We start from the raw sequence: 10576 nt of genomic DNA, 5'->3' as shown, positions 1-10576 counted from the left end.
CCTGGGAACCCACTGAGTTCAGGAGGAGGAGCTGGGAAATTTCCGACAGAAAATTTCCTCTCTTGATCTCCTTTCTCTTCACCTTGGCTAAACATACAAATTTCTCCACCCTGCCCTGTCAATTCCCCTGTAATTAGAAGGGCCTCCAGAGTCTTGCAGGACAAGTCTCTACCCCAGAGCAGAAGGTTGGGAATAGGTGGTGAAGGTGGGTGATGGGGGAGGGGAGAGCTGGAGGACTGGGGGAGCCCTTGTTTTGGAGTTAAGAGCCAATGGTCAGCGAAGCAGGGAGGCTCATGCAGGAGGGTGGACTCCTGTTCCCGGAGGACGTGAGTTGGGGATCCCCTTCCTTTCTCCATCACAGTCGGGCATCCCGCAGGTGCTGGGACCCTGGAGAAGTTCCTGCATTGTGTTGGAGACAGACATACAAATGACCACAAAGCTACATGCACACAGTGGGGTTTATGTGTCAACACTGGTTATTTCTAGGTAGTGGTGGGAGTTTGATAAACTTGTTGCATTCTTTATACTGTTATTTTTCTTTTTTAAAAATTTTTTTCTTGGAGATTCGTTGACTTACAATGTTGTGTTGGTTTCAGGTGTACAGCAAAGTTATTCAGTTATACATGTACATGTATCCATTCTTTCTCAGATTTCTTTTCCAATATAGGTTATTACAGAATATTGAGTAGAGTTCCCTGCGTTATACAGTAGGTCCTTATTAGTTTTCTATTGCTTGCTTTTAAAATAATGAACATGTGTGCTTTATAAAGAGTGGTAACTTTATTACTTAATAAAAATAACAATGCAACATAATGAGTTTTCTAGAAGTCCACTGCAATCTGGGAGCCCTGAGGTTTTAAAGCAAGAGGGAACTTCTGGTTGAAGACAGTTTTTGAACCGGAGTATAATTAGTTAAATTTTTTTTCTGCACAGGCCCTGTGTTGTATCTGAGGATACAGAGAGGGTAATGTTGGGAGAGAGGGTAATGAATGTGAAGTGGGGAGAGGTAAGAACTCATTCTGGAGAGCCAGGCATGGGACAGGCTGAGACAGGTATATGTGCCAGGCCAGGGGGCTGGCATTTCTGCTCCTCAGTCAAGGGAAGACATGTAGATGGTGGCTCAAGGTGGTACAACAAAGGACAGCTAAAGGCCCAAGAGAAATGGATACAGAGCAATCTTCTTGAGACATTAATTTTACTTGAACATCCTCGGGGAAGAAGTCCCCTCGGCTGGAGTCCTGGACGAGCCCCTAAGCGGGAGTGTGTTTGCTCTGCTCCGTGGTTGGGGGGATCTCTTGGAGGGTATGAGGAGGCCTGCAGTGGAGACAGGAAGTACGGGGATGAGTCACCATCCTGTCTGTTTTAGAAAGGTCAACTGAGGGGCCTGCATGAAGAGGGAGGATGAGATTTGAGGCAGGGTGACCAGTTAGGAGGCCCTCATGCTAACTTTTTGGAGAAGCTGAGAGCCTGGCCATGGGGAGTGGAAGGCAGAGGGATGTGGGGGTGGCATTGATGGGACCCGGGTATTGCTGGGGGGAGGGGAAGGACAGGTGGGAGTCAAGAATGACCCCCAGGCTTCCATCTTTGGTCCCTTGGGGGATGAGTACACTATCCAACAACAGGGATACAGGAGGAGGATGAGGTTTTATTTTGTGCATATAGGTGGGGATGGACCTGAGACCACTCAGTGAGAGGGTTCTGAGGAGGAAGAAGACAGAGACAAGGGAGAGACTATGGTGACAGCAACTTTAGGGAGTGGGTGGAGGAAGAGGTCCTAGTGATGAGCAGCCCCTGCTCTTATCCCCCAGCCACCCCACATGACTTATGGGGGGCCGGGCACCCAGGCCCCTGCAGGCCTCCAGGCTGCACTTCCTCAGCTCCTCTGCCAGGATGGCATGACTCCCCTTGTCTTTCTGGCAAATGCTCCCTTCTGAAGAATTCCCTCCTAAATGTAATGACAATTCCCTTCTTTTATGCCTCCTTTGACACCTAAATTTCCAGCACTGCCCCTGTAGCACTTTACAGAGTACTCTGGTCTCCCCGAGTGCCTTCCTCCACTGGACGTAAGCTCCTGTGTCCAGACGTGCATGGTAGAGGTGCTCAGTAAACATTTTCTGGGTGAGCAAATGAATTATCAAAGAGGAAGGAGAAAGAAGCAGGAAGGGTGTGGCCATAGAGAGAGAGAAAGGAAGGAATTCTCTGTCAAGAATTCCAAATGCACCAAAGAATAAAGTTATTTAAAAGCTAAGAAGAATCAATTTCACTTGGTAGTTGGGAGGTGTCTCTGGCAAGAATAACTTCCCTGGCATGAAGGGGGCAGAAAAATATTACAACATATTTACATTAAAGAGTGAATATGAGATCGGAAAGTGGGGGCACAGTGCAGACTTTCTTTCCTTAAGAAACTCAGAATAGAATAGGAGAGAGATAAAGTAATAATTACAAGTGACATAGATTTTTTAAGGTTTGAGGTGAAGGGGAAAGTGGAGAGGAGTAGCTCATGATGTGAATGAATGAGTGCCATTGATTGAGGTAGGAATAGGTGAGAACAAGTGCACGGGTGGAGAGATTGACTTTGAACCTGAAGGCAGATGCCTCTTCCACTATGAAGTAGGAGGAGGGAAGAGACTACAAGTTTAAAGAGATCAGGGAAGATTGTGAATGGGAAAGGATGAATTCACAGACAAATAAAAAGACTCCTGTGTGTACTTTGAACCCACTTGAGACTAGAAAATATCAACAAACCTCCAACCCCTATGGTTTTATCATTTTTCTAGCCTTGTTCAGATGCCCAGATGCAGTTGTAGAGAAAGGAGTTTTTAGGGCAGCTGTGACAGAGGAATGTGAGTGTGAGAAAAAAATTAAGGAGTCTGATGTAGGGATACCTGAAGCTCTTGACCTGAATTCTAGAGTGTGTAGGAAAGGCAAGAGAAGATAGTTGGAGAAGACACAGTTCCAAACAACCAGGTATCACTGAGGTTGAAAAGAAGGTATAATGGAGTTAAGAGAGCAGGAAAGCTGCTTTTAAATATACTCCTTCATATATATTGAAGTTGACATGTAAGTTTTCATCATTAGTTTACCAGTTGAAAAGGACATAATTATTTGCATATTGTAATCATACACAAGGAAACACACACAGACATATAGATGTATCTTAAAAATAAACTGCTAACACTCCCAAACTCATTCTATGAGGCCACCATCACTCTGATATGAAAACCAGACAAAGATGTCACAAAGAAAGAAAACTACAGGCCAATATCACTGATGAATATAGATGCAAAAATCGTCAACAAAATACTAGCAAACAGAATCCAACAGCACATGAAAAGGATCATACACTATGATAAAGTGGGGTTTATCCCAGGAGTGCAAGGATTCTTCAATATACACAGATCAATCAACGTGATACACCATATTAATAAATTGGAGGAGAAAAACCATATGATCATCTCAATAGATGCAGAGAAAGCTTTCGACAAAATTCAACACCCATTTATGATAAAAACCCTGCAGAAAGTAGGCATACAGGGAACTTCCCTTAGCATAATAAATGCCATATATGACAAACTCACAGCCAACATCATCCTCAATGGTGAAAATCTGAAACCATTCCCACTAAGATCAGGAAGAAGAAACAGTTGCCCACTCTCACCACTATTATTCAACATAGTTTTGGAACTTTTAGCCACAGCAATCAGACAAGAAAAAGAAATAAAAGGAATCCAAACCAGAAAAGAAAAAGTAAAGTTCTCACTGTTTACAGATGACATGATACTATACATAGAGAATCTTAAAGATGCTACCAGAAAACTACTAGAGCTAATCAATGAATTTGGTAAAGTAAAAGGATACAAAATTAATGCACAGAAATCTCTTGCATTCCTATACACTAATGATGAAAAATCTGAAAGTGAAATTAAGAAAACACTCCCATTTACCATTGCAACAAAAAGAATAAAATATCTAGGAATAAACCTACCGAAGGAGACAAAAGACATGTAGGCAGAAAATTATAAGACACTAATGAAAGAATTAAAGATTGGATTGGAAGAATCAACATTGTAAAAATGACTCTACTACCCAAAGCAATCTACAGATTCAATGCAATCCCTGTCAAACTACTACTGGCATTTTTCACAGAGCTAGAACAAAAAATTTCACAATTTGTATGGAAACACAAAAGACGCCCAATAGCCAAATCAATCTTGAGAAAGAAAAACGGAGCTGGAGGAATCAGGCTCCCAGACTTCAGACTATACTACAAAGCTACAGTAATCACGACAGTATGGTACTGGCACAGAAACAGAAATATAGGTCAATGGAACAGAATAGAAAGCCCAGAGATAAACCCACACATATATGGTCATCTTATCTTTGATAAAGGAGGCAAGAATATACACTGGAGAAAAGACAGCCTCTTCAATAAGTGGTCCTGGGAAAGCTGGACAGCTACATGTAAAAGAATGAAACTAGAACACTCCCTAACACCATACAAAAAAATAAACTCAAAATGGATTAAAGACCTAAATGCAAGGCTAGACACCATCAAACTCTTAGAGGAAAACACAGGCAGAACACTCTATGACATAAATCACAGCAAGATCCTTTCTGACCCACCTCCTAGAGAAATAGAAATAAAAACAAAAATAAACAAATGGGACCTAATGAAACTTAAAAGCTTTTGCACAGCAAAAGAAACCATAAACAAGATGAAGAGGCAACCCTCAGAATGGGAGAAAATATTTGCAAATGAAGCAGCTGACAAAGGATTAATCTCCAAAATTTACAAGCAGCTCATGCAGCTCAATATCAAAAAAAGCCAAACAACCTAATCCAAAAATGGGCAGAAGACCTAAACAGACATTTCTGCAAAGAAGATATACAGATTGCCAACAGACACATGAAAGAATGCTCAACATCACTAATCATTAGAGAAATGCAAATCAAAGCTACAATGAGATATCATCTCACACCGGTCAGAATGGCCATCATCAATAAATCTACAAACAATAAATGCTGGAGAGGGTGTGGAGAAAAGGGAACCCTCTTGCACTGTTGGTGGGAATGTAAATTGATACAGCCACTATGGAGAACAGCATGGAGGTTCCTTAAAAAACTAAAAATAGAACCACCATACGACCCAACAATCCCACTGCTGGGCATATACCCTGAGAAAACCATAATTCAAAAAGAGTCATGTACCACAATGTTCATTGCAACATTGTTTCCTATAGTCAGGACATGGAAGCAACCTAAGTGTCCATCAACAGATGAATGGATAAAGAAGATGTGGCACATATATACAATGGAATATTACTCAGCCATAAAAAGAAACAAAATTGAGTTATTTGTAATGAGGTGGATGGACCTAGAGTCTGTCATACAGAGTGAAGTAAGGCAGAAAGAGAAAAACAAATACCATATGCTAACACATATATGTATTCTACAAAAAAAAAAGTGGTTCTAAAGAACCTAGGTGCAGGACAGGAATAAAGATGCAGATGTAGAGAATGGACTTGAGGACACAGGGATGGGGAAAGTTAAGCTGGGCTCAAGTGAGAGAGTGGCACAGACATATATACACTACCAAACATAAAATAGATAGCTAGTGGGAAGCAGCCGCATAGCACAGGGAGATCAGCTCAGTGCTTTGTGACCACCTAGAGGGGCGGGATAAGGTGGGTGGGAGGGAGACACAAGAGGGAGGAGAAATGGGGATATATGTATACGTATAGCTGATTCACTTTGTTATACAGCAGAAACTAACACACCATTGTAAAGCAATTATACTCCAATAAAGATGTTAAAAAAACCTACAAAAAACAAAAACTGCCACATCATTTTCAAAGCACGTTGAATGGACTCTAATTGCAATAGTAACGTTACAGCACCATTATAGACTTTAAAAAGACATGAACAAGCTTAAGTTTAACAATTGGGAGCGTGGCCTTCTCCTCTCCCCGCCATGGCGTGTGCTCGTCCACTGATATCAGTGTACTCTGAAAAGGGGGAGTCATCTGGCAAAAATGTCACTTTGCCTGCTGTGTTCAAGGCTCCCATTCGACCAGATATTGTGAACTTTGTTCACACCAACTTGCGCAAAAACAACAGACAGCCCTATGCTGTCAGTGAATTAGCAGGTCATCAAACCAGTGCTGAGTCTTGGCGTACTGGCAGAGCTGTGGCTCGAATTCCCAGGGTTCGAGGTGGCGGCACTCACCGTTCTGGCCAGGGTGCTTTTGGAAATATGTGTCGTGGGGGCCGCATGTTTGCACCAACCAAGACCTGGCGACGTTGGCACCGCAGAGTGAATACAACGCAGAAGCGATATGCCATCTGCTCTGCGTTGGCTGCCTCGGCTTTACCAGCGCTGGTCATGTCTAAAGGTCATCGTATAGAGGAAGTTCCTGAACTTCCTTTGGTGGTTGAAGATAAAGTTGAAGGCTACAAGAAGACCAAGGAGGCTGTTTTGCTCCTGAAGAAACTTAAGGCTTGGAATGATATCAAAAAGGTCTACGCCTCACAGCGAATGAGAGCTGGCAAAGGCAAAATGAGAAACCGTCGCCGTATCCAGCGCAGGGGACCCTGCATCATTTATAATGAGGACAATTGTATCATCAAGGCCTTCAGAAACATTCCTGGAATTACTCTGCTTAATGTAAGCAAACTGAACATTTTGAAACTTGCTCCTGGTGGGCACGTGGGACGTTTCTGCATTTGGACTGAAAGTGCTTTCCGCAAGTTAGATGAGCTGTATGGCACTTGGCGTAAATCTGCCTCCCTCAAGAGTAACTACAACCTCCCCATGCACAAGATGCTCAATACAGACCTTAGCAGAATCTTGAAAAGCCCAGAGATCCAAAGAGACCTCCGAGCACCACGCAAGAAGATTCATCGCAGAGTCTTGAAGAAGAATCCACTGAAAAACCTGAGAATCATGTTGAAGCTAAACCCATATGCAAAGACCATGCGCCGGAACACCATTCTTCGCCAGGCCAGGAACCACAAAATCCGGATGGATAGGGTAGCAGCAGCACTAGAAGCCAAATCAGATGAGAAAGGGATTCCAGGCAAGAAGCCTGTGATGGGAAAGAAGGGAAAGGAGGCCATTTGCGTTAAGAAGCTGAAGAAGCCGAAGAAGCCAAAGAAGGCTTTGGTGGGAAAAAAGGCTGCAGTGACCAAGAAACCAGCAGCTAAAAAGAAGCCTGCTAAAAAGAAGCCTGCTAAAAAGAAGCCTGCAGAAAAGAAGCCTGCAGAAAAGAAGCCCGCAGAAAAGAAGCCCACAGAAAAGAAACCCACCACAGAGGAAAAGAAGGCTGCTGCATAAAGTTAAATTTGTTTATTTGGTGAAGGTCAAATCATTTTGGACAGCTAATTTTGAATAAAGACCTTATGATCAAAAAAAAAACAAAACAAAAAAAACAATTGAACAAGTGTTAAGTGAACCATATAACTCATGGAATTACTTGACCGGATGGGAAGCTGTGGTCTGAGAGAGCAATGTTGGGGTTTCAGAGGTAGTGTTAAGTTGTGCCATGCCCAAGAACTGTGAGCCTCAGGTGCTGGGTCTCTTTACCATGTTGCAAGCTCCTGTGTTGAGGGAATCAGAGAGGGGTGGACAAAATCCTTCACTGATATTCCATGGAACACCAGCCCCACAGGATTCCTGACCACAAAGGTTTTCTGTAGTTAGACATATTTTTGGGGAAGATGCTTACTTTGCCCCTCTCTTGGCAGTTAGGAGTGCACATTCTTATTGTGGGAAATGACACTTTAGCTGTCTTTGCACCATTTCTGCCACCCTAACAATGCAGTTATATCACAGATTTTGTTTGAGCCAATATTCAGTATTTACATGGTTATAGTACATGAATCAGGGTACTGCTGAGCCAAGTAGCATACCATAATTACATTTCCTTTCTTGTATGGTCACATCAGGTTTTACAACAGCTTGATTCTCTTTTAAATGCCATTCTTCCTTGGAGCCAGCAGCCTGACTGTTCCCATCTGGATCAGCAGCTCTCTGGGACTGTTACAGAGGTGCTGTCTGGGACTCATTTTCTCTGTCTTCTTAGGATATACCTTCCCCTTCTCCTGTCTGGAGCCCTGTTTCCTGGGATCCATGTTCTTCTCCTTTTTGTCTTTCTTCCTCATATCTTCTACTACCTATCTAGTTGCTTGCTGAAAAGGCTGAATGTGTCTTGTTGGTCTAAAAATATCTTTATTCTATCCTCATACTTGAATCTTTGTTCAGTTGGGAATTTAATTCTAGGTTGAAAATAAATTTCCCTCAGAATTTTGTCTTCTAACGTCCTATGTGGTTATTGAGAATTCAATTGTGATTCATGTTTCATGTCTTTGGATGTGACATTTTTCCTCTCTGGAAGCATTTAAGATGTTATCTTTACCCGTGTTGTTCTAAAATTTCATGATGAGGAGCCTAGATGGGAGGTCTTTATTCATTAACTTTATTGGGCAATCAGAAAGCCATTTCAGTCAGGGGACTCATATATTTCAGTTCATGGGAAACGTTTTTGTAGCACATATTGGATGGTTTTCTTCTTTTTTTTTCTGGAATGTCTATTACATAATTATTGAACTTGGATTATCTTCTAAATTTATTTCCTACTTTTCATCTTTGTTTTTTATTTTCTTCATTTTGGGCCTGGGGATCCTTCCCTTCCCTTTTTGTTGGTCTCCACTTCTTGAACTACATCTCAGTTGGGTTTGTCATTCAGGTGTTTGGTATCAGTGTCCATTATTTTGGCTCTGAGACATAATATGCTGTTAACCCCACTCCCACTGTGAGGCACTGGAGACCAGATTCAGAAAAAGGTTAGCCAACTTCTTGGCTGAGGGCTGGGAAGCAGCCCAGTCCTTCTGCGTCTCCTACAGTAATGAGAATGAAAAGCACATGGATATCTTAGTACATTGTTTGGCTATCACTTGCAGTTGGAAATCCTGGTTCCATTTAACTGGACTTTTGCAACCTTATTTGGCCATAGAACTCCTTTCCCCTCTTAACATTTGTTAACATTGTATCAGTTTGGGCCCAGAGGAAACAGCTGGCATGCTCAGATGGGAATAATGTAAAGAGGGTTAATTTAGAAAAGGACTAGGTACAAAGGCATGGGCAGGGTGTAATGGACAGTGCATGAACTTGAGGCCAGGAGCAATAGCGTTGTTTCCACCCCATCCTGAAGAGCCAGGGAGGTGCAGGGGAATTTGGGGGATCAAATTTGTCAGCCTTGTCAGTATCTGTTCAAAGTTCCCCATTCTGTATTTCAGAGAGCTGCTACTTCTCCACTAGCGCCCTTACCTTACATCCAAGGTCTGGCAGGTTTGCGAACTAATCGGTGCTGGGACTCTACAGCCCCAACTGTCAGACTCTGGGCTTGATCCTCACCATACCTGCCTTGTGATACCTGCAGGAGGTGAGAAACTGTAATGCTGCCACAGAGCCTCGTGTTCTCCAAGTTAGTTCTTTTTTTTTTTTAACATCTTTATTGGGGTATAATTGCTTTACAATGGTGTGTTAGTTTCTGCTTTATAACAAAGTGAATCAGTTATACATATACATATGTTCCCATATCTCTTCCCTCTTGCGTCTCCCTCCCTCCCACCCTCCCTATCCCCAAGTTAGTTCTTAATGGCACATCCATACACTCCAGGGACGGTAGACGGAGGAGTGACAGGGGTCTCTTGTTTCATGCCCACTCCCAGACAAGAAGCAACCCAGGACAGGGCTCAGCCTAAGGCACAATGTCTGTCCAGAAGCCTGGCCAGGGCACTGGAGTGGGAGTCACTTCTCTAGAAGCTCTGGTCCCTGGAGCCAAGGGTGATGCCTAGGAAGCAGCGTGCTTATCAGCAGGTACGTTGTCAACCTGGAGGATGAGGCAGTGAGGGTGGCCCTGGGTTTAGGCAATGGGAGAGAACTGGGACAGCCACACCAGAAGTGTGGAGCTGGAGCAATTCTCTGGATTGGAGATACTGGTTGCAATGACTTTTGATGGATTCTCTGACCGACATGTGGTCAGGAGGAGAGGCACTCAGGCTGCTGGGATGGAGGGGTGCTGACGTTCATTTTCACCAGCTTTACCACTTTTTCTGCCAGCACCTCCCTCTCTCTCCTCACCTCTCCCCAGTCCTCTCTCTGCCCTTCTCCTTTCTTTTCATTTCTCCTTTCTCCTGCGTTGCTCCTTTTATTTTCCCACCTCTGTCTTCTCCCCCATCTTTTCATCTCTCTTTTCTTCTGTGTTTTAGTCTCTTCTCCCTTTTGTGATACACTTTTTGTATTAGGCTGTGCTATCTATATATTTTAAATCCCAGAGGTGTATCTGCTAATTGTCCTTTTAGGGAAATAATTATGGAAGTTAAGATGATTAGATAATGAAAGCATTCTCTGGGGCTGGCCTCTTTACAAAACGATGATGATGAGGTGGTGATGAGAACGGGGGATTGTTTCTACTTAAACTAACAGGGTGGTACAACTCTTACCAGAATGCTTTGAACGTCTGGGATGTAATTATATCCCTCCCAGAGCCTGGCCAGAGGGCAAACTCTGGGAGTA

The 10576-nt window shown here is 43.1% G+C and overlaps 1 protein-coding gene across 1 annotated transcript; it reads left to right on the top strand.

The window, feature by feature from the left end:
* Positions 1 to 5948: 5948 nt before the first annotated feature.
* LOC132523834 (large ribosomal subunit protein uL4-like) lies at positions 5949 to 7422 on the top strand. The gene has a single exon (XM_060155572.1). The coding sequence runs from the start codon at positions 5972 to 5974 to the stop codon at positions 7331 to 7333; it is 1362 nt and encodes a 453-aa protein (XP_060011555.1). The 5' UTR covers positions 5949 to 5971; the 3' UTR covers positions 7334 to 7422.
* The last annotated feature ends 3154 nt before the right edge of the window (positions 7423 to 10576 follow it).

The sequence above is a fragment of the Lagenorhynchus albirostris genome, chromosome 7 (genome assembly GCF_949774975.1).
Source record: "Lagenorhynchus albirostris chromosome 7, mLagAlb1.1, whole genome shotgun sequence".
NCBI lineage: Eukaryota > Metazoa > Chordata > Mammalia > Artiodactyla > Delphinidae > Lagenorhynchus > Lagenorhynchus albirostris.
The sequence above is the reverse complement of the archived record's forward strand: the minus strand, read 5'-3'. Positions and strand labels throughout refer to the sequence as shown.

Excerpts from the sequence above, each read along its gene's own strand:
- LOC132523834 (XM_060155572.1), top strand. The coding sequence starts at position 5,972 with ATGGCGTGTGCTCGTCCACTGATATCAGTGTACTCTGAAAAGGGGGAG.